This window comes from Artibeus jamaicensis, unplaced genomic scaffold, assembly GCF_021234435.1.
Source record: "Artibeus jamaicensis isolate MK-2021 breed Jamaican fruit bat unplaced genomic scaffold, CSHL_Jam_final contig_889, whole genome shotgun sequence".
Taxonomy (NCBI): domain Eukaryota; kingdom Metazoa; phylum Chordata; class Mammalia; order Chiroptera; family Phyllostomidae; genus Artibeus; species Artibeus jamaicensis.
The window spans coordinates 1,109,858-1,133,643 of NW_026522005.1; the positions used below are offsets into that span (position 1 = coordinate 1,109,858).

General features: G+C 38.4%; 1 protein-coding gene across 3 annotated transcripts in view; it reads right to left on the bottom strand.

Moving 5' to 3' along the window:
• Positions 1 to 20,454, bottom strand: part of GABRA4 (gamma-aminobutyric acid type A receptor subunit alpha4) — a 67,802-nt gene extending 47,348 nt beyond the window's left edge. For 2 of the 3 annotated variants that reach the window (XM_037141014.2, XM_037141013.2), the window contains exons 1-6: positions 20,426 to 20,454; positions 19,872 to 19,990; positions 5,806 to 5,873; positions 4,618 to 4,838; positions 4,373 to 4,455; positions 1,668 to 1,811 (exon numbers count right to left, since the gene is read on the bottom strand). In XM_037141014.2, coding sequence (XP_036996909.1) covers positions 1,668 to 1,811; positions 4,373 to 4,455; positions 4,618 to 4,838; positions 5,806 to 5,873; positions 19,872 to 19,990; positions 20,426 to 20,454 — 664 coding nt within the window. Of the gene's footprint in view, positions 1 to 1,667; positions 1,812 to 4,372; positions 4,456 to 4,617; positions 4,839 to 5,805; positions 5,874 to 19,871; positions 19,991 to 20,357 lie in introns of all 3 variants that reach the window. The other variant, XM_037141012.2, reaches the window with a different exon arrangement.
• Between the last annotated feature and the right edge of the window lie 3,332 nt (positions 20,455 to 23,786).

A 23,786-nucleotide genomic window follows, 5' to 3' on the forward strand; every position in this document is an offset into this window, starting at 1 on the left:
CATATTCATATTTCAGGCCAAAAAAAGCGTTCCAGGCAAAGAAAGGATCTGTCCTACACAGCAAACAAACATGGAGAAATATATTCTACACAGTTGTTAAGGAATTTAAGGAAGTAAGTTATAGCTTGTTAAATATTCTTACAGTGCTCCTTATTTTAAAGGGCTAGCAATGTGGAAAAATTAGCCTTCATGTTCAGCATCTTTTGAGAGAAAATTTAATCTAACTTTTATCAAAAATCAGTGGAAATGGATATGTACACACACATAAAGCTTAAATGTTTTTAAAAAATGAAATACACAGGTATACATTATATATACATATGCTGCCTTTCTGACTTAGCTTTAGGAAAGAGCTGCATTTCTAAATGTTATTTATAGAAAGGAAAAATAAAGAGACATGTATAACATACAGCCATATAGAGGGTCCAGCAGAAATAAAGCCTGCTCGAATGTGGTTGGTAGGGTAATAATATGGGTATAATAATTTATAGTTTTAATATGAGCATTTCACCTAAAATGCCTTATGGTGTGCTTGAGTGTGATATTCATATGTTATAGAATTGCTTATAATTTTGTAATAAAAAGGGGCATTATTTGTGCTGGACCCTGTATAATATCCCCAAATTCAACAATGTTTTATTGGCACTTAGATAAAAATCTAAAAAACTAGGAATGAAAACAAACCATAAGACTTCTGGCAGCTGTTGTTAAGTATGTTTAATGTGAAGACTAAAGGGAATATATTAAGAGAGTGACGTAGGAGTCAGTAGCCTCATTCTCGGACTGTGCAACCGAGATCCAGAAGTCTCAACTCCCACTTGTTTTCCATTTCACCTGCAGGCTAATAATTGAGTGTTTCCAAAAACTATTTTTCCCCTAGCAATATTGTAAAAGAAAAAAACACTTTCAGAACAAACAATAATCAGCCAATTTTTCCCATTAAAGAGGGTAAAAATTAAATCCTATAAATCTTTCCATTCACATTTTAAAATCAAATATGCACTCAAAATTATCAATGATAATCATCCACCCACACATGTGACAGCTTAAACATTTACCCTCAAGGTATTTTGTAACTAAGTTTATATTTTGCTTTTACTTTTGTGAAGCAAGATTTTCTTAAAAAAAGATTTTGGGAAAGCACCACAGAAAGAAGAGAATCTAGTGTCCAAAAGTCACTGGTCAGACTTCCCGGCTCAGAATTCTGTTGAAAATAATTTTAATAAAATGAATTACTGATTTTTTCCTCAAGAAAACCAACTCACACCTAAGTAATTCAGAATTTATTTTAATCTAAGAGTATAATTATAATTTAAAAAATTCTGAACTGTGATTTAGGCATCACTTCTACTCAAATCTCTCTGTTGTCCCTTGAAAGCATTACCAGAGTGTCCAGCCTTTCAGTGTCTCTGGGCCACATTGGAAGAAGAAGAGTTGTCTTGAGCCACACATTAAGTACATTGCGACACGTAATCACCAAAAAACTGATCATGTTTTAAGTAAAGGTACGATTTTGTGTGGGGCCACTTTCATAGCCAGTCTGAGCTGCGTGCAGCCCACGGGCCACAGGTTGGACACCCCTGCTAGATTTTGCCATGAAAAAGCTAGGAGAAAACTCCATGGCCAATGCTAAGCAACATGCTGACTTTAATCATTAAACATCTCACCCGTAATGGATTTGATGGTTTCACTTGATACAGTTTGCCCGATCAAGTCATATTGGACTAAGCTGGAGGACTCCTTCGGAACTTCCACTGACTTCTCAGGACCTTTTGTCCAGGTATAAATCATCTCACTCTTCGGGTAAGCATCTGAGTAAGAACACAGGATGTGGTTAGAGTCAGTGCTCCTTTGTCATCAGCACTGAGAGATGGACAACACTTAAAAATATTATACTTGTTCGAGAAAGATGGAATAAATGAAAGCAATAATTATTGTGATTTATTTCAACATATTTATGATTTAGAACACTGAAGAGATGAAATAAACAGCCTACATACTTCTTGTTTTTAAGCCAAAAAATTGGAGAGACTAAAGCCACTAAAATGCTATATCTGCATCCATGCACATGAATATGTTTCCATATGATAAGAAGTTGAAAAGCAGAAATAATAACCCCCCAAAAAAGGCAGTCAAACTACTACTGATTTCCATGCCAACTCACTTCCAGGGCTTCAACAATATTAACTTCTTCAATTCTAATTCAGCTCTGCTAAGTAGAAACATATGAAATGCTACCTATAATTCAACAACAACAACAAAAATAAGTTCTACTGTTGGGAAAGTTCTGCAGGAGTCACCTATTCCAGCCTCTGCCTTTGGGCAATACCCACGCTGTTTGGGAATGGTGTTACAGTGATAACTGGCTATGCTGTGCGTAAAGCTCTCCAGGGAATAAAATTACACAACCAGATCCACTACCTTTGAAACCTTACAATCAGGACATTTTCCCTTCCGTCTTCAGCCATCCCTCCCAGCAGCAATTTAAGCCCATCTTCTATTATTCCATGTCCAATGCAAAAGGAGACCAGCTGCTTGCTTACCAGTCTACTCAGAACAGAGAGCTTTGCTCACACACACGTAAGTTCAAAAGAACCAAGAACCCCTTGGAGGGTACAAAACTACCCTCCAGGAGCCTCCCTAAAATGGCTGGAGCACAGTAGTTCCTCAGTGGAATTGTTTAATTCTACAAAAGGATTTGATACCTATGGAAACTATTTTCACAGATGATTTAGCAAAACAAACTATGAGGCTTGTGTTGTAATTGAGCAGTGCAGTGTAGAGATACATGTGACCATTGATCTCTGGAAGTATATTCATGCTTAATCATATTTTTCAAGTCCCCAAATACTATGTTCCTGCCCATGATATTTTAAGTTAGGTGGCCTTCTCTGGCCTAGCCTACCTTGCTATAATAATCTTTTTCTTAATAATTCAATATTTGAGGATGGGGGTGGAGGTGGGTGAAATGGGTAAAGGTGATCAAAGTATGTACTCCTCATTTTAATTCCCAGCCCCTAAACATCAACTTGCAAGGAGTAATTTCTTTATTTGAGCATGTCCTTATTGAGCACAAACTATTTTCAAATCACTCTGAAGAGTGCTTTCTATGAGGACTGGGGATGGAAGTGGGGGAGGGGAGAGGGGGGGAATGAGTGGGAAAGATAAAACCCTAGATAAGGACTATCTGGGTGAAATCTAAATTATGATAGCACAAATGGATTTTAATTCTGGCCGCACAGAGATCACCTTTCTCTCCATTCATTTTCTGTTTTTATCTTCTCTCAGTAAGTCACTGGTCAGGGAGCAAGTGACTGCCTTTAGCTTCAAGTTAGTCCATGAATATTGTGCTTACCAGAAGTTATAAAAAGAATGCTGACTGCTGATTCCCGTTAAGTTAAGCAGTGAGCAATGATAACAGCAGGCAAGTTTCACAATCAGCACGACTAAGAATCTGAAGCAATAGTAAAAACCGGCATCTATTTTTGGCAGATTCTGATTAAATCAAGTATTTGAGGCAGACATTAGAAGAGGCAATCAAATTTCACTGCCATCTCAGAGAAGGGTGTTTAGGGGAAAGGAATTCCATATTCTTTCTTACAAATTCATTTCACCCCCTTGGCTTCACCCCCACAATAGATACCAAATCCATCTATCTCCCAGCTTCCGCTCTAGTGCAATCGAGGTCTAAGCCACCGCCATCTTTGTACTAAATCAGGAGCCTCCAACTCTTCTCAGCTTCTGCTCCAGCCTCTCTACAATCCATTCTCCATAAAGAGCTGGTGTGAAACTGGGACATGTCAGTCACAGAAGGCCATATCCCTTATTTAAACCATCCAAAGGCACTGTGTTGCCTGGTTCTGTCTACAAATCAGACCACACATCTACTATGCTTTTGTCATGCTTTAGCCACTTTGAAACTAACAATGCTGCTTATATGATTCTAATCTATGCTATGTCAAGAAGCCCTGAATCGTCTTTGGCCTTTTTATCTCAACTCGTCCATTAAGGACTCTGCTTGTGACAGAACAAAACGAAATGAGCAAAATTATTTGTACTTGCTATGTCACACCACCAACCAAGAAGCTCAGAGTTCCCTAAACTCCACCACTGATGATTAGTAGCCCAGTCAGTCTACCTAGGCTATCTGAAGAAGTAAGGTTTGTTTGTTTTTTTGGTGGGGGGGGGAATTGTTTTTACTTTTTTATTTAAAAATAGTAGATAACAAACAGTCTCCTAAAAGGCATATTTTGGACAGTTGTTGTCATGGACAAAAAGTTAAATGTTAGATTAAGGAAAATCATGCAAATATATAATTATCAGCTTACACGAGATAATCATTAATTCTAACAACATTTTTATTGTAACTTACAACTCCCAAATTTCAAAGGGCATGCATGACCATCCATGGGAAAATCCACCAATCTCATGGGACACTCCGCACTTATGGTGAGTCTATGATGAAAAAATACAATTGGAATCAACTCTTTTTCTGAAAATAAAATTATAGATCCCAAAATGAAGAAAAAGAAGAAGGAAGGAATGCAGATAGGCAAGCAGGGAGGGAGAGGGAGAGGGAGAAAAAAAGATAAAAAGGAAAAAAGGAAAAACAACTACCTCATTGTGTATAAAATAGTGCCATTTCTCATAATTCTAAAAAGCTTATTTGGAGCTGTCATATTGTGTGAGACAGATTTCTTCCCATTCCTGAAGAAAGTGTCAGGGGTCCATACTTTTGTTACCATCATGTTATTCAATCTCAAAATTTCAATGGGCCCGTCGTATTTTAGTCTTTTGTCAATCCATGTCTGTCGGAAGAACACGTCCATCGTGTACTCCTAGGGAAATTAGTTCATGACACATTCAAATCACAGGCAATTGCACATAAATGTGCAAAAAGTGCATTCAATGCTAGCCTCTTTCCCACTCATGAAACAGACTGCCCGAATTAAAACTAAATTCATGGGAGCAGAAATTTTCTTAAATCAATGAAACAAAAGTATTCTCAGCAATGAAAGCATGTCATATCCATCTTGATACCTTAATCTTCCACACTTTTAGATAAATTACCATACATATTAATCATTCAAAAATAACAACTATAATTTAATAAAACTGCCAGCACCAGGTAATTACAGTTGTACTTTACTTTAGACCTGGTAACAAAATTAGTTAATGTGTAACAAGTATCATTACACAATAAATCATAAATTTGTAAGCATCTCTTTAAGACAAAGTAACACATGAAAAAGAAATTTTATACTATAACATTTATGAAATGGGTTTGACTCTGCATGGGAAAAAATGAAGTGGGCTATTGGACCTTGCAATGAAACATATTTAATATTAGAGAACACAACTGAATGGATGAATTTATCCTGACTATAGTCTGGTGTTCTGGGTTCCTTAAACATGAGAGAAAGCAAGGGAGAGGAGCGGTAGATGGGGTTGCGGCATGCGCAATTGAGCCAACGTGGAACATTATATGCAATTAGTACTATAACATAAAGGGCCATACCAAAATTAATAACAGGCACTAAGTTTATTCTCTTCAATAATTTTCTAAGGGAAAAAACACTGCATGTGATGTTGTGTCATGGAGACTACTACCAAAAAAACTCCAACATTAAAGCTAAAATGCAAGTTCAATGTCTTACTTCTTATAAACCTCTGAGTCTAATTTGGCTGTTCTTTGACTTTCTAGCTCTAACTTTGTGTGACTCAGCAAAAATATACACTAATTGCCTTCTTTTCTGCTTCTTTCTTTAAACCTCAAAAAGTACATTAAGTTTTCTAACGACCTACCATTTCAACATCAGAAACAGGTCCAAAGCTGGTGACGTATATGTCAGTTTTTACTTCTGTAACCGGACCTAATGGGTATGAAGTAAATAAGTGTGAAAAAGTAATTGCCAATCTGACAGGGAACATGGATTTTGATCATTCAAGAGTAAATACAGGCATGATATTTCATATTTTTACAAGCATCTTAATTTTTCAGTGAGATAATGCATCTCTACAAAAAAAAATGTAGACAAAAGAACAACCAAACCAGAAAGCAGTGTTTACTTACAAGCAAACAAAAAAAAACAAAAAAATAACCAATTACTTACCAGGAAATTGTGTCTCCAAAGATACATCACCCCCAGGCACTGTCAAGACAGACAGTGCAGAGAACAAAAGCTTGAGCCTTTGTGATTTTTTATAGCCCATCATCCCATTGGCCTTTCAGTACAGAAGTGAGCTTTTAAAGAGAAGGAACTAAGTCATAAGGAAAGGAGGAGAAAAAAACATAATGGCTGTAAGAAAGGCATCTTTGGACAGCTGAGAAACTGGCAAATAACTTAGGCACAGAAATGATTCATGTCACCTTTAACAATAGACAGGCCATCCCTGGTGACTGGGATCCTCTGCCACCTAAAAGCTGTGTGATCTTGAGCAAATTACTTAACCCCTCAATTGCAGCAACCACACTTATAAAGCAAGATTGTTGATAGGAATCAAATGAAACTGCTCATATGAGACTGCACACAGAGAGTCTTTCATGGAAGTTCTATATTAAGTAGTAGCTTCTCATTGTGTGTGATAATGGCCACTACTACGATTCCTTCCTAGACTTAAATAAGACTGCCCCTTCAATAAGGAACAAATATATGGGTGTGTCTGGCCTCATGGCCATGAACTGACACAGATTTTAGATAAATGAAAATTTGCACAATCTGGATTTAGCACGATGTTTAAAATCAGGAATTCTGGAATTCAAGTTTGGCTCTAAAACTTTTTTAATTGTTTAAACTTGGCCAAGTCATATATCCTCATAGGTAAATGTTTTAATGAGTGTTAACTGAAATAATATATGTAAATCCCTTTTCTCAGTCACTAGGACAAAATGTTCTCAATAATAATAGCAGTTATTAGCATATATAATATAGCCTTTTATTACTAATAAAGATAAAAATTGTTGCCCTCTTGAACATCATTTCCTTAAATGATGGTTTATAATACCATATGACCAGGGGCTATACTCCATACTAGAAAAAAATAACATGCTATCAAGATGGACTACTCTCTTTGGATACTGGTGGGGCAAATGGACTTATGCCAAAAAAGACAAAGAGAAGTTGGTATAGCTTAATGCCCTAGGTCTGAAGTCATCCTCATGAAAATGAATCAGAATATTTCTCCCTCTTTAGGATGAAGGCTCAGCTACAGAAAGAAAAATACTTTGAAGGAAAACAAGAAAATTCTTTCTTAAATAAGTATCCTAAGGAAAACACATCCTTAGGAAGTAAAGTCAGAGAAAAAGCATAGATCAGGCTGATCTGTCATGAGTTCACATTTTTTAAAAATAGCGTCTTTGAAAAACAGAGAAAGCATGAGAAGTTAATTGAATTTTTATGGAATGAGCACTGTGAAACAGGAAAAATAGAGTAGTAATAATGTATTAGAGCCAAACTGTTCCAGGCATAGATAAATAATCTAAAAAGCAGGTGATGTGTGTTGAACCTTGGAAGATGGAGATTTTACTCCAAGTGGTTCAAGGGTGGAAGTAATCATCCACTAATTTCTTAAGAACAATTACTAATGTATTAAAAACACTATTTCACAGTCTGAGTCAAGAGAAGAAGAGATAAGTTACTTAGAACAATTAAAGTTGAGTATGTACAGACAATTGGACTGTCTGACAAGATTCTTAAAAAATCAAAAATTACTTTGAAGATTCATTTAGGGGAGGGGTTCTCAAACTCTACTGGATCAGAGTCACCTGGTTGCCTTGTGAAAACATAGATTGTTGACCTCATCCCAGACTTGCTGATCACATAGGTCCATGATGGAGCCTGACTACTTGCCTGTCTCGTAGGTTCCTAGGGATGTTCATTTTACTCTAGTTTACAGAGGGTGCGCATTTGTTTTTTAAAATAGTATTTACCAAACTGGGCCCTGTATCATAACATGAATACCACAGGTGTCGTTAGGGGGTGGGGAAAGCGTAGGAGAGGGAGGAATTAAGCCAATGATATTTTTCCTTACAAATTTACTTCAAGGTGTGTGGGTTCATACTAATTCTTCTTGCAGTATAGTGATTCCATTTGTGTTCAAAATTTCAACCTTGCTATTTGTGCCATTATTAAGTATTTGCTTTATATGACCTTCCAAATCTTTGAGATTGAGTGAAACCCTAAAATCATATGATTGGTAAAGCGATTTAATTCACATGTTCACTCAGTAAACATTCACTGAGTGAGCACTTGCGGTGTGCCCAGTTCCATGCTAGGCCCTGGTGCTGACAGTGGTGAAGGACACTCACGAGTTCCCTGGATCATGGCATTAACATGATATTGGAGGAGTCAGAGTACAATGAAGAAATATACTGAATGGCAGAATACTGTCATCTGAAAGGGAACAAAAGGGGCTGGTAATTGTGTGAGAGACTGGGAAAGCCACTCTTGATTTTTTAGCCACTCTTCCAAGCAGTGATTTTTAAACTGAGACCTGGGGGGGTGAGCATAAACCATAGAAAGAGCTGAAATAATTACATTCCAGGCACAGAAAACTTCAGGGGAAAATCTCAGAGGCAGAAAATATCCTAGTGTGTTCAAGGACCAGAAAAAGGCCAGCCGAGTTGGAGTAAAGCAAGTCAAGGAGAGAATGAAAAGAACTGAAAGCCACGTGGAGCAAGAACTAGGGAGAGTGGACAGAGACTTACCCCACATTCTGAAAGTGGCATCTTTTAAGCACCATGTTTATCATATATGTTATAGTGACAGATGTTAAAAGTACATGGGGAAAAATTTGTAGATGTGGCAGGGACAGATGGGAGACACACAAAGAGGTTGTCATGGGTAGAATCATGGTCCTCCCAAATTTGTACATCGCAGTCCTAACCCCTAGTACCTCCGAAAGCAACCCTATTTGGAGTTAGGGTTTTTAAAAACAGAATTAAATTAAAATGAGGTCACTGGGGAGGGCTTTAATCTAATGTGAGCTGTGTCCTTAAAAGAAGAGATTAGGACACAGGAACATAGAGAAGAAAGACCATGCAAAGATGGGGAAAAGATGCTGTCTATGAACAGAAGATAGAGGACTTACAAGACACCAAACCTGCTGACACCTTGATTTGGGGCATCGAGCTTGCAGAATTGAAACAAATAAACTTGCTGTTGTTTAAGCTACCCAGTCTGTGGTTCTTAGTTATGGCAGCCTGAGCAAATGCATACAGAGGTTAATCATTGTTCCTGTGTTCTTTCCCCCAAGTTTTTTCTCTCTCATATTTAGCATAACTCTGCCCCTGCACATGGGTTGTGATACAAAGCGTGACTCAACATATCCCCTAATCATCAAGGGTTCGAAGTAAGGAAATTATATGATCTGAATTATATTTTTCACAAAATCACCCTGAAAGTTATATGGACAGCATATTTTAACGATGCAAGAATATGAGAAAGGCTCTTAGAAGAGGCCGTCACACTGGCCCAGTTGAGAAATGACAATAACCTGGACTAGGGATGGAGCCAACAGGATGGAGGATGGACAGATCAAGGGGTATATTTTGTGGAGAACTGCTCGCAGTGAATGGGTTTTCTCCAAAGAGCAAAAAACAGAGATACAATAATTCTGTTTATTGAAGGCCTACTAGCTCTTTCCATATGCTACTTCATTTAATCTTCTCAACACCAAAGGTGCTATTATCATGAGAATTTTATAGGTATGGAAACTGAGCTAAAAGAAATAAAATCTTCTATGCCAGAGTCAGAATTATAACTACCTTGTATTGATCTCCAAAGTATGTTCTAGCTTTACTACATTGATTATATCATTAAATAATAAATCAGAAATTAATTATGTATATAATTTTATATCTAATATAATAACATGCCACACCCACATTTCCTGTTTCGTTCATCCGTAGTTTCTGAACTGTGTTCCTGCAGCCCTTGCTATTCCTTTGCTCTTATTATTATCATAGTCTGCTTGAGCCTGTCTTTCTCCTTTTAACAGCAAAGACAAAACCTTAATCTTCTTGAAGTTCCCAACTGTCATAGTGTTTTGCACATACTAGGTGGTGAATAGCTCTGTGTTTGATTGTGTTCCTAGTGTCATCCCAGTAGTGATTTCAAAACCTCCCAAAAGGAAAAAATTACTGAGATTCATTTGTTACATCAGCTAAGCTAAAAATATTCCCTGATAAAAGCAGAAACTGCATTTTACTTATATTTGTATCCACCCTCAGAACTTACCCCAGGCCTCAAATGTAATAGGTTTCCAATAAATCAGTTCTCGATAAGTAATGGTTGCTATGCAATTAAGAAAAATTCCTAGAGACACTTCCTCCAACACTACTGTTTAGGATGTTTAAATCAACCTTACTAAGAGCATAATTACATAGAAACTAGATAATTCTGAGCTTGGAAGGACAAGTTTAGGACAAGTGCATATAAAACCATGTTCTGATCATTTTACATGCATTCATATAACATCAAAGATGTGTTATACTTTAAAATTCTATGTCTTTTGTAATAGGGAAATGTTTTTTAATACCAAAATATGATGGGTAGTTTTTAAGGCAACCGAAGTGATCTTTAACAGTCTTTGAAAGAGCCCAAACTACCAAGATCAATTTCAGGATAATACTCTTATTTTATTATGGGTCTAACTTGGTTGGAAAGCAGGCAGGCGATTAATGATGCATCAGATAATTTTCCACTGTTAACTACTTTAGCTACACAGACCTGGTCAAAGGATATCACTTTATAATTTCTTTTCCAATAACACTGTCCAATTTGCTATCACAGCAGGAGAAAGACTTAAGCTTTTTGGCTGCTGTTGAAACTAGTCAATGCTTGTTCGCCACATTGCCTCCCCAGGTGTGCACGTGAGGAGACATCAGTCATTTTTCAGCACCTAAATCTATGCAGCCAGCTTCCTCTTACAAAACACTATCGATGCCTCTCCAAAAACCAGGAAACTCAAAGCACTTAAGAACCATAGCAGCAATAATAAGAAATCTTAAGTGAAACAGTTTTTTTTAATTTTTAATTTCTAACTTCATCATTTATAAAATATAGAAATACTAGCCTTCATGCATATTAAACAAATAACAGATAGCCATTGATATCACAAAAAAAGCAGAAACTATAGAATTTTACTTAGATGATATTATAGATTAGTGTTTCCTATACCCTGTGATCCTTCTAACAGTCCAGGTCAAATTTTTCAAATAAAGAAATTTAATAATCATGAAAAAACAGTAAAATATGGGCAGAAAGATGAAGTGCAATTCACAGAAAGAAAATTTTTATAGGCAATAAAGATTTATTTGAAAGGTGGTTCAACCATACTAGAAATTAGAAAAATTGAAATTATTTCAAAATAAAATACCATTTCCAGAATTCTATGGCAAATAGATAGTAGATAGATAGACAGATATGAAGGATTTGTGGATCCTGAATCTCATATTCACTGTAAATGGGAGTTTGAATTTGTAAAACTATCACAGAAAACAGTTTGGCATTATCTCATCAAGTTGAACTCCCACTTACACTAACATCCAGAAAAATCCATTCCTGGATATATATGCAAAAGAAACTCTTGCACATTTAAAGCAGGAAATTTGGGCCAGAACGTACGTTCACAGCACCACAGTCTCAGAAACAAGCGAAATGCCTGCTGCCAACAGAGCAAATGAATAAACTGGTTCCTACGCAATGGGACGGTCACGCAGCAGTCAGAACGAAGGATAGAGGGCAACAGGCAACAACGAGAATGAATCTTGGCCATACAGGGCTAAGTGGAAAAGCATCAATGAATCATGCAGCATATTCCAAACAATGAATTTTTAAATTAAAACTTATTTTTTAAAAATTAAAATTGAGGTAACACAGCATTCGAAGAAAACCTATGAATACATTTGAAAAGGACTCAGGATGTTGGTTACTTGAGGGGGGTAAGGCAGGGAAATAGAATGAGGGAAACTACGTACCAGAATAAAAGTTGTTTCCAAGGTTGTGCTATTTGTTGATCTCACTGGTGGGTTTATTACGTAATGATAAATGAAGGAACAGATAGATGAGTGAATAAAATAGGGTTATGTGTGAACCAATAATGAGAATGTGTCGTGAACCAATGATTATTAATATATAATGCAATTCTGTGCACTAAGGGTCTTTTTAAAATAAATTTTAAATGTCTGAACAATGATAAAAATGTAAACTGATGTATTTTTTCATCTAAAGGAAAACTCACCCAGTGAAATGTTGCCTGAATATCCACCCAGTTACTAATATCTAGATTTTACAGTGCCCATTTCAGGAAATGCCAAAAGCATTTTGCCTCTTCTTTCCCTAAAGAAAACTCAAATATAAGATAGCATCAGTATTCTTTCCTGTTAAACTGAGAGCATAAGAAAGTAAGTTCATGCTCTGGGTCCTACAGTCTCTGTTCTACTCAAGGTGATCATTTTTCCAATTATCCCTTCCCTCCAATCTGATATTAAATTATCCTTTAACTGATTATCCCTATGGTATACAAACCTATTACAATATTTCCAATCTTAATATAAAGTCAACCTTCCCTCTTTCCCTTCACTTTCAGTTGTAAACATCTGAAAAAAACCCCCAAATCAAAACATTGTACATGTTGCCTCTAACTCTTCCCTTTCCATTTAATCCATCATCCATTATAATTTGGTTTTCATGCTCATGACCCACTAAAATTCTTTTTGCCAGTATCATTAGTTTTTCCCTTTCAACATCTTTGTTCTCACAAACTTTAAAAAAAAATCTTATTTCTCCCATCTAAAAAAAAGCTCTTTTGATTTTACTTTTCCTTCCATTTACCGTCCAGTTTCTTTGCTCTGCTGTACAAATGCTCAGGCAAAAAAATTCCATTCCCTCCAGAACCACCCCCCAGAATCCATACCCATCAATCACCACCACAGCTGCTCTTGGCCAAATCTCGAATGTTACAGACATTGCTAAACCTAGTGCGCAATTCTATGTTCTTATCCTTCTTAATGTGTTCGAAGCATAAGATGTCATTGATTAATTCTGCCTCCCTTTTGAAAATGAAATTAACATCCGGATACACACAGTCTCTGATGTTTTCTTCCTACCTCAAACACCACTCCTTCCTAGTTTTCCTGGGACAGAGATGCCTCCTCCTTTTTCCCACCTCTTAACTTTGGAGATTTCAGAGCTCAGATATCTGTACATCCTTCCTACCCTCCTTAATTCCTTGCTAATCCCTTTAGTTTTGTGGCTTTAAATTCTATATATATTAACATATTCATCACCCCTGCCTTCCAGGCTCATAACTTAATATTTAATAGGGATCTCAAATTCGAGATATCCACATGCAAATTATTCACCCACACCCCTGGTCTGCTTCTGCCACATTCTTAGCAACTTCATTTTTCTAGGTTTTCAAGTCAAAAACTTTGGAGTCAGATTTGACACCTCCCTTTTTCTCACATCCCACATTCTAGTTGACATCAGTAGACTAGGACTTTGAAATATAACCAGAAACCAACCATTTCGTACAACCTTACAAATTTCTCTGCCATCAGCTTGGTCAAAATGTTCATCATCTCTTGTCTAGTTTATTGTAACAGCCTCACTGCATTTGCCCTTGACCCTGACTGTTGTAAATACAGCAACCAAGGTGAACCTTTAAAAATTAGCCTTGGGTCTTCCCTCTGCTGAAATCCCTCTCATCAGGACGTAACTCTGAGTCAAAGCAAAGTTTCTACCAGCCTGCAGAGCTTTCCACCACCTCATCCTTACATCACGCAGATCCCTTCCCACTCCTGAGCCCTGTTAAAGTTCACTGCATCAGCACTGGCTTCTACACTTAGTGTGACTGCACAGAGAGTCCCTTCTAACCAATAAAACTACACCCAAATGTGGCTTATGTGCTTACCTACTCAGGATCATTGTTCAAATATCACCTTCTCATTCCAAGTCTTCCCTGACTACCCTATTTAAAACTGCAAACCCCTCTCCTGCTTTATATTCTATATTTTATTTTTGCTTCTTAGTTTCTAAAATGCCAGCTCATGAGAGCAGGAAATTGCATCTCCTTTGCTCACTAATGTATCCCCAGTGCTATTCTAGAACAATGCCTAGTACATATTATAAGATTAATGAATATTTGATGAAAACTTAATTAAATGAAATATCTCCATGTAGCCAGGCCTAAGCCCATTTAATATCATAGAATTTGAGAGGTGTATCATCCATCCTTCTTAATATATTCCATTCTCTTGAATTCTATAACTTCATACTCTCCTAGTCCCTATATCACCTACTCTTTCTATCTCCTTGATAATTCTACACACATTTTCTACCTTTCCTGAACTGATAATGTTCCTCAAGGCTTGGCCCTGGGCTTTTTTTCTCTGCTCTTTTCTACATTCTTGTCTAGATATCTACTTGCACAGCATTATATGCTGATGACTCTTTTCTAGATATCCGGAGAAAACTCTCCTCTGATATCTACACAACTAATACAACCACTAGGATGTTACACATGTATCCTAAACTTAACATGTACAAATACAAACGCTTGATTCTATCCCCATATTTACTGATCCTCCCATGGCCCTCCCTGGTTAAATAGCACCACTCTCTGCCCAGTTTCTCAAAATAAAAATTCAGGCATTATTTTGGGTTTCTCCCTTTACCAGCCATGTGCAATCCATACCAATTCGTTGTGTAAGTCCAAAATATATCTCGCTTTTAACCACTTATAACACATTTACTACATCTACCACCTTATTCAAGCCACCATTAATGTAATGGAGAAAACCAAAAAAGAGCTTCATTGGTCTCCTTGCTTCCAACATTGCCTTACCTCCTTATCTAAGCCATTCTCTATTTGTTAGCCAGAAGGGTCATACTACAATCTGAGGAAGGCATACCATGTCCTTCCCCCCACCTAAAAAACTCCTTTGGCTTCCAAGTTCACGAAAAGAACAATCTAAGCTCCTTTACAGGATCCTCAAAGGCCTTACCTGATCTGGCCTCTGCTTCCCACCCCCAAAGCTAGTCCTGCGAGTCTCTTCCTCTGCTTTCTGGTGAAGGCACAATGAACTCCTTTCACTATCTAAATCACACTAATCTCCTAACTGCCTTAGAATCTTGGCACTTTTGTTTGTTTGTTTGTTTGTTTGTTTGTTTGTTTTTTCTTCATGAGAACAACTTTTGCCTATCCTTTTCATGTCTGGCACCTTTAGGTCTCAACTTAAAAGACTTCCTTAACTACAGCATTTGAAAGAGATCCTTCACCCTATTTATTCTTTGTGTTAACATGCTATTGAATTGTCTCATAGCATTATCTCTATTTTGCTATTTGTTTCTTTGTTATTTTTATCCCTCTACACTGCTTAGCTGTTAGTTTCACCAAGGCTTGTGTCTGATTCAAAATAATATCTTCACAACCTGACATTGCTCCTGACACATAGTAGTCTCTAAATACCTACTGGTCAACAAATGAATGAATGAATGAATGAATGAATGAATGAATATGACAAATCAGAAGAGAATAAAGCTGCACTTTTCTGTTGCCCTGTGGATATGGGTTTTTTCCATCTCTCTGCATATTTTTAAATACATGCTCTGTTGATATTTAATTAATAAAGCTAACATATGACACATTAATTTTTAGGTTAGGTTATAGACTATTTGAAAACATTGTAAGGTTATTCTCATTTGTATGGAAAAGTTATTCCAAATTTACCTAAGCGTACACACTTTTCCATGATGGCTTTCCCACCTTATAACGAACGTTATTAAAGCTTTAAAATGAAAGTTCTCCTTTTGCTCCTTTGGGGGAAAATGTAGTTTTGCTTATTTTAATGACCTACTTACTTAGTAACAAGGAAAAATGTTAATGAAAATTTGACTCTTCGCAAAGAGTAGCAAAGAGGATGGAAGAAAGCCTTAGAAGTGGACGTAGCAACGTTAGCAGCTGGACCAAGGTTTTACAGACTGAGGTGAGTTGTGGTCTTACCGTTTACTAGTTCAAGGGTCCTTGGGCGATTCATGGGACAGTTTCTCTGCCTCCTTTCTAACAGAAATGGTGCCTGCCCTGCTTATTTCTTCATTTTGCTGTAAAAAACTTACTATCCATCATATGTGAAAATATTTTCAAAACTCTAGAAGACTCTGCAAATGTGAAATCCTGCTATGCTAGTGAGCAGCCTTGCAAAATCGACCCTAATGCGTCACTTCCATTTCAGAGAAGTTGTGAAAGATGATCACCTATAGCAGAAGCATGTGCCAAATCAGGTGCATCAAAAGACTGAGGTGAACCAAATGTTGTGTAACCCTTCAGTAAATGGCAAATGGGTAAGGACTGGCTTCCTGAACTATTTCCTGGCCTCCAGTACCCCAGCTATGCTTCCTTCAGAAGGCTTATAACAGTGTTGAAAGTGGATAAGAGCACAGGGGGGATACTTTTCTAGCTCCTTTGTGGAAGGGTTTACTGGTGTGCCACTTCTAAGCAGGTAGAAGCTACTTCAGGATGCTAGCAGGCCGATTTGTCAGAGGCTGAAAGAACTTCGCCCCTTCAGAAGTCCCAATCTAGCTTTTCACACCATGCCTCCTGCCTTCTCTTCTCACCTTTCCCCCTTTTTTTCTCCAATTGGAGAATGTGGGAAACAAGGGAGAGGAGATCCTGGAGGGATGAAAAGGAGAGAACCGTTTCAGTTCCTTTTAGTTCCCCCATTGCAAGCTGTGCTGCTGAGTTAAAAATATGTAATTTAGTTTCTAAATCTATTTCAACCCCTGCCTGGCCTACTGAGCAATCACAAACCATCCAATTTCAATTCAGATCTTTGCTTTTAGCTTTACTTTAAATGGAACATAGCTAAGTTGTATAAACAGATACAAAGTAAATGCTCCACAAAGAGTGAAAGTCAGATTAAAAGAAGCAGGAAGTAAATCCATATTTTTAGCACATTGGTCAAAACCTGAATTGTTTTCATTTTATTTTAAAAATGCCAAGCTTTCTGCAAAGCATGAAATGTCAGAGAAGGAAGGGATCAAACTTGTGGCAACCAAGAGTCCATGCTAAGAATACATTATCTTATTATTTTCAGTGAATTGTATTTCATTTACAACATCCTGTAAACAGATCACACATTTTCTGCAGGTGAGAATTACTATTGCTTTGTCACATTTGGAATACTATGCATGTACAGACGATGACCCACTTCTAAAAAATGAATCACGCTTACCACAAATATTAATGAGCAGAGTCAAAAAACTGTGCTATAGTAAATTTTTACTGATTAATCAACTGCTAACACTTGAAGAAAGGTGAATTCAACTCCCTCCCTTAAAGATATAAAGTACCTCCAGGTGGTAAAGCAGATCACTTGGCACTGACATGTCAGATGACTACTAACGCCTTTGAGACATTTCAGCAGTACTGCACCTACCAGCATCCAGTAACGACTTACAGATGGATTTCACTCATTTTATCGTCTGTGTGAGGCTATGGGAGAGGATAGTTGGTAAAAAGGATCCATTTACAGTGGATCCCTTCTTCCTTTTGCATAACTTAGATCATAACCAACTGGGCAGGTATTATTTTAGCTCTCAACATTTAATGATAAAACCATATAGCTTCGATTAGAAATTTTCACCATTATTTATGTTCAAATACATCAGTTATTGAGTGAATATTTTAAAAATACAAAATTTCATACCCCTGTTATTTTTTCTTTACTTCAATAAGTTTAAAATCTTTATGAGCAGATAAATCCTCTTTCATCGATATGATATAAATGGTATCACACCACATGACACATTCTCCACAAAATTATTTTTGATCTAAAGTGATCATTTCCCAGTCACTTAGGAAAGATCATGCATTGACACGTGATTCACTTTCATAAGAAAGCCTCTTTCCAAATTTGCATAAAGCCAATGGCAGTGCTGAGTATCCTACCCCAGGAGAGGCGGTGTGAAAAGAACCAGGAGAATCTTTTATCCTTTATTGCTGACAACACACAAAGACTGAATTAATACTCTCAATGGATCCCCATAACCTTCTCAAAAAAAATCCAGGAAAGAGTGGTTTGGATCAGAAGACCTGGCCTGAGTCCAGCCTATCATTTTTCATAGGCTGGGTCCCTGAATAAATCTCTTTCCCTTTCCAGTCCTCAGTGTCTTTGTTAAAAGAGAACAAAACTTAGACTCCAAAGAACCATCCAGTTCTACTTTATTCAATTCTATTTTTTCTCCAACAGATTTTGTAACCCGGGACTACACTCCTTCTAAATCATGTCTAATTCTGTCCTATGTCTCAGAAATGTTCTGCTCCCTTTTGCATTCTCCATTTTCCTATCATCTTATCTCCTACACACCCTCGATAGGAAGCTTACATTTCTCCATGCTTGTAATACATATTTTGTGATACCCATCACCTAGTATCTGATATCCTCCCAATGTGTGTGGGCTTGTCTTTTAAATATGCAACCTGAACTGGGTTCACATCATGCCCATGCCACTTACTGTGAACTTGGACCACTTACTTAATTCCCCAAACCTCAATCTCCTCATCTGTAAATTGGGGATAGTAATGGCTTTCACTCAAGATTGTTGTGAGGGTTGAACAGTAATGCCTACAAAATTCTGATATATGTGGAAATTTAAATAAATACATATAAGACTAGTTGTCATTGTTAGTATTAACACTACTTGAATACAAAAGCTCCTTTGAGACAAACCCTATATCTTCAACTCATTTCCTGAGAGATATCAAGCTCAGTATAATGGAAAAAACAGGGACTTGCCTGTTACAAAACCAGGGCCCACACTTCCGCTGAAGTCACTTGCCTTCTCTGAGGTTACAAATTGCTACTTGAGATTTCTTTGAACCTAGTGCCCAGCACAATGCCTGCCACAAAGATTCTCATTATGTAAGCAAAGGGAATATGAATATAAAAAGAGCAACGGTACTGTTACGGATGCACTTCTAGTAGACCTTTTATAAGTGCAGAATCCCGCAGAAGTAACACCTGCTTGACTGTGGTGGGTAGGGTAATAATATGGGTGTAATAATTTATAGTTGTAATTTGAACATTTCACCTAAAATGTCATTTGGTGTGCTTGAGTGTAATATTGTTATGTTACAGAATTACATGCTTATAATCTTTTAATAAAACACTTTTTAATTTAAAAAGGGGGTTTTTATTAGTGTTGGACCCTGTATTTATTGAAGGAAGAAACATTTCTGACTCCAAAGTCTTAGGAAGGAAGCAACTGCCCCCTCCCCAAATAAATTAAAAATTCATCCCACTTTAGGAGAGAAGAGGAAAGGACTGGGTTCTCTAGCAGAGCAGGCAGCTTTGTGCCCCAGATTCGTGTCCTAGGTAGAACAAGGCCGAGGTTTTGGCTGGGGGACGGACACCACGAGATAGAAAAGGAACATCGCTCAGCTACTTCAAATGCAGCCTCTTCTGAGTGAAATGGCCAGGTTCAGGGAAACCCCATTCTCGGGGCACAAGGGAGGTAGCAGGGCAGCTGAGCCCTGAGTTTCCATTTTTGACTCTTCCCTTCCAACCTCCCCCACCCAGCAGTCAAGTACCGGGAGGTAATTAATGTGGGGGAGAGGCAAAGCTTCTGAGGGGGCAGGGACCTGGGTAAGTGTGGTTGGGGGCGGTCTTCTGTCAGAGGTCTAATCCAAAGAGAGGAGGGAGGGAGGGAGGGGTAAAGGGAGGGTGGGATGGAAAGGGGGAGAAAGAGATAGACTGAATTTTCATTTTACACGCGAGGCATACCTAATGATATTCCCACAGACAGACAGACAGGCAGACCGAAAGAGGGACAGACAGGACACACTTCAGCGTTTGAAATCTTTCATACCCCCAAATCCAGGACGCAGCCTGTTGTCATAACCATCGAGTAAACTGTCCAGGATGCGGGTAAAATTTTCCGGGCATAATTTATCCTCATTTTGGTTCTGTCCTGGGGATTCGTTTAAACTGCAAATGAAAAAAAGGGGGGGGGCAGGGGAAAGGGATTATTTTAAGAATCAGAGAACAGGTGGAAACATTATCTTCTAGGGAAAGAGTCGCTTGCCCCAAGCTAAGGGATGCAGAGCTGAGGGATGAGGGAGAGAAAGGGTCAGGAAAGACCACCCAATGCACACAAACCCCAACATCCGAGCTGTCTTGCACCCTTATGCTCTCCGTGTTTACGTGGTCACCGAAAAGCCTGGCTCTGGCCCCTGACCTTACAGAAAAGACAGGAGAGTCCGGTTTGCCCTGGGAGGGGTGGGCGGCCAAAGGGGGCTGGGAGCGGGCCACTTCTCCACCTTCCCCTTGCCCCCCAGTACCCGAGAGAACTCACCAAGCCTCCAGGCACAGGATGTGCAGGAGGGCGAAACTGACCCCGAAGGACGTCGCGATCGCGGGTACCTTCTTGGCAGAAACCATCTTTGCAACATGCCATACTTTAAGCCTGGTCAGTTTTCCAGGGTCTCCAGATGCCCTGAGCAGGGTGTCAGGCGAGGGCAGAGGCTCTCCACTGCGTGCGCACACGCGCTCACACTAGCCCGCGCTCAGCCAGCCTGAGCTGCGGTGGGCGCGTGTGTGCACGCGGGCCAGGGGGAGGCGGAACCTGCCTTTCCTCGCCCCCTCCTTTCCTCGCTGAGCTCCCAATGTGGATGGAGAGCTTTGTATACAGCTCAGCACCCTTTCGTGCCTGCACCCTGAAGCTCCCGGGGTTGATAGCCGTGTGCTTTGAATGAAAAGCTGAGCAAGTTCTTCCCGACCTTTTAACTCTGGGTAGCAAGATCAGGGTCTCCCGCCCCTCCTCGAGGCCGCGGCGCCCCCACCCCAAGCTCGTCCCGACCCACAGCACTACTCAGCTTCCACTTCTCCCTCCAGGTGCCCCTCCTTCCCGCTGGGATTTGGATCCAACCAATGAAGCCCCTCCCTCCTGAGGTTGTTCGAGGACCTGTTTGCACCCCTTTCCGTAGCTGGAGGCGGAGAAAGGACGGAATGACAGCGATTGCGGGGCGAAGGGGTGGGAGACCGTGGTGTGGAGAAGGGATTAAGTCTGGACAGACAGCAACCTTTGAAACTCTCCTCTTTCGCTGGAGGCGAAAGAAACCAGATGCTTCCTGATTAGAGGGGTTGCAACTCACTAAGCGGACTCGCAAACTGTTAGAAAGTGGACGCAGTTCCCAAGCTGTTGCGGTGAAGACACCGAATTCCCGCCCCCACCTAGCAAACACAGGACCTCCGCTGGGCTACTCCGTCCTCTCCTGAAAAGAAGGATAGAGTTGGGGCAAAATCACCATATCTGGTCAATCCCTTTTACTTTTTGTGACACTCAACAGACAGAATTGAATTCCAGAGGTTTGCTGCTTGGGGTGGAGGGATGGCTGGAGAGAGAGGAGAGATCACAAAAAAACAAAATGCTGAGCAAGAGGAGGGCAGGGAAGGAGGGAGGGGAAAAGAGAGAGCACACTGGTGAAGATGTTAAATTTATACCTGTAACTTTCTTCTTTAAAATTAACGTAAGTCTTTGATTGTTTTTTTTTATAGCACTTGAATTGGGTCCATGTACACGACTCCCCAACATCATTAGATTAAGCTAGCCACATTTTATAAATTTATCATAAAGATTTATATCTGATTTGGTGGGATGCAAATAATACAGATCGCCCTACTCCTAAAATGTTAGGATGGACACTTCGGAGTCCACAATGACTATGAAATTCCTTGAAAATGAACACAAAATTTTGTATGTGTGGGAGTGTGCATATTTCTGTGGGGCTGTTCCCAGCTTTCATTAGAGTTTCAAAGGCCACGGACAACTATAGTAGAGAATAAAGTTAAGAAAAAAGATGACACATACAGCCCTGGCCAGTGTGGCTGGGTTCGAGTGCCATCCCATATATCAAAATGTTGAGGGTTCCATTCCTGGTAGGAATCCATGCCTGGGTTGCAGCTAAGGTCCCAGTTAGGGTGTGAGCAAGAGGCATCCAATCAGTGTTTCTCTCCCTCCCATTCTCCCTCCCTTCACTTCTCTCTCAAATCCAATAAGCATGTCTTTGAGTGAATATTTTAAAAAATACATAGAATACTCAAGCAAACCAGTGAACAAACATTTGTGGCCAATGTGTGATGCCTCTATCCCATTTGATAACCTTCTCCATTGTCAGTTTCTATACATTATTATGTTGACCTCGAGTCTCCTTTGAGGGTATTCATTATCAATTTATCAAATGACCAAATAGCTTGGCACACAAAAATTTTGTGTGGTAATAAAATGAATAATTTTAAAGCGTTCAACCTGTTCTTTCTTTTCCTTAATTATTTCTGGTAAATATTGAACCAATTTTAACCATTTGAAAAGGGTTACAATATGTCCTGACTGGTGTGGCTCAGTGGAGTGAGCACTGGCCTACAAACCAGAGGGTTGGCAGTTGGATTCCCAGGCAGGGCACATGCCTGAGTTACAGACCAGGTCCCCCAGTGGGGGACACATGAGAGGCAACAAGACATTGATGTTCCTCTCCTATTTATCTCTCCCTTACCCTCTCTCTAAAAATAAGTAAATAAAAAAAAATTTTAAGGAAAAGGGTAATAATGTGAATTACTGCTTCAAAATCTGGAAGTTTGTGTATGTCGACCAGTTGAAGCATCTTGCTTTCAAAAATACAGAAGCTATCAATTGTTTTTAGGTTAATGAATTTTCTTGTCTCCTATATTTAAAATATAGGAGAAAAGAAGAATCTTTTTTATGTTCTCTAGTCATGCCTTTTCTTACTGGTATTAAAACAATGCTTGTACTGAAACTTTACCTGTATGCTGGCCTGTTATTATTGTCTGGTCATAGATGTTTATATTCATTCTTAAGGCATCTCAAAACTGTACCTGTTGTATTAATGGCTCCTACATAAAAATAATAATCCAGGGTACCCAAACAGAGTCTATTTAAATAACTATTTCATGATATCAGTTGATACTGCCTCCAATATAAGTAATTATTTTTATTTGATATATAGTTAATTCAGATTTAGTTATGCCAGTGTACTTATTTGAAAGATAACAAAATTTGGGCAATATTTGTATCTTATATGAATAGTTTCTATGCACAAAATTGGAAATTCTAATATTACAGCATTTTAATTATTAATTAAACAGTTTTACAATTCTCCATGTTCAAGTTAAATATTGAAGAAGTACATGTATACTTCACACTCTCCAAAAATCCTTCATTAATTTAAATTGTAATAAAAATATTAGCTCTCTAGTATCAGCTTTTATTTCATTTGAAAGTCTTATGTTTTATAATAAGTAGAAAAAATATATTTTAAGGGCCTGGAATCCAAGCAATTAAATTTAATAAATACTTTGTAGACTCATTTGCAAGTGGCTAATAATGTATGAAGTGGTATTTTATTTTTTAGACCTTGAATTCTGGAATGAGTTCTCAAAGTAATTTTACAAGAATTATTTTATAGCTGATTCCAAAGAAAGCCATAGTTCATGTGAATGTGTATGAAGAATGTTCTATAAATTTTAAGTAGAATATTAAATATTAGATATACATTACCAATAGTGCCCCTAATTAAACATATTGTTAAATTTGTTGCCAAGTTCCTACTTTGTGCTAAATGTCTTTTATCTTTATTTGTTTGGCTTAATCAACAGAAGTCAATTTTATTACATTTACGGAGAATAAAAGTCAAAGATCCAGGCTCCATAGGGCTGTTTTGTCTGAGGCCTCTCTCCACGTTTTGTTGACGGCCATCTCACTGTACCG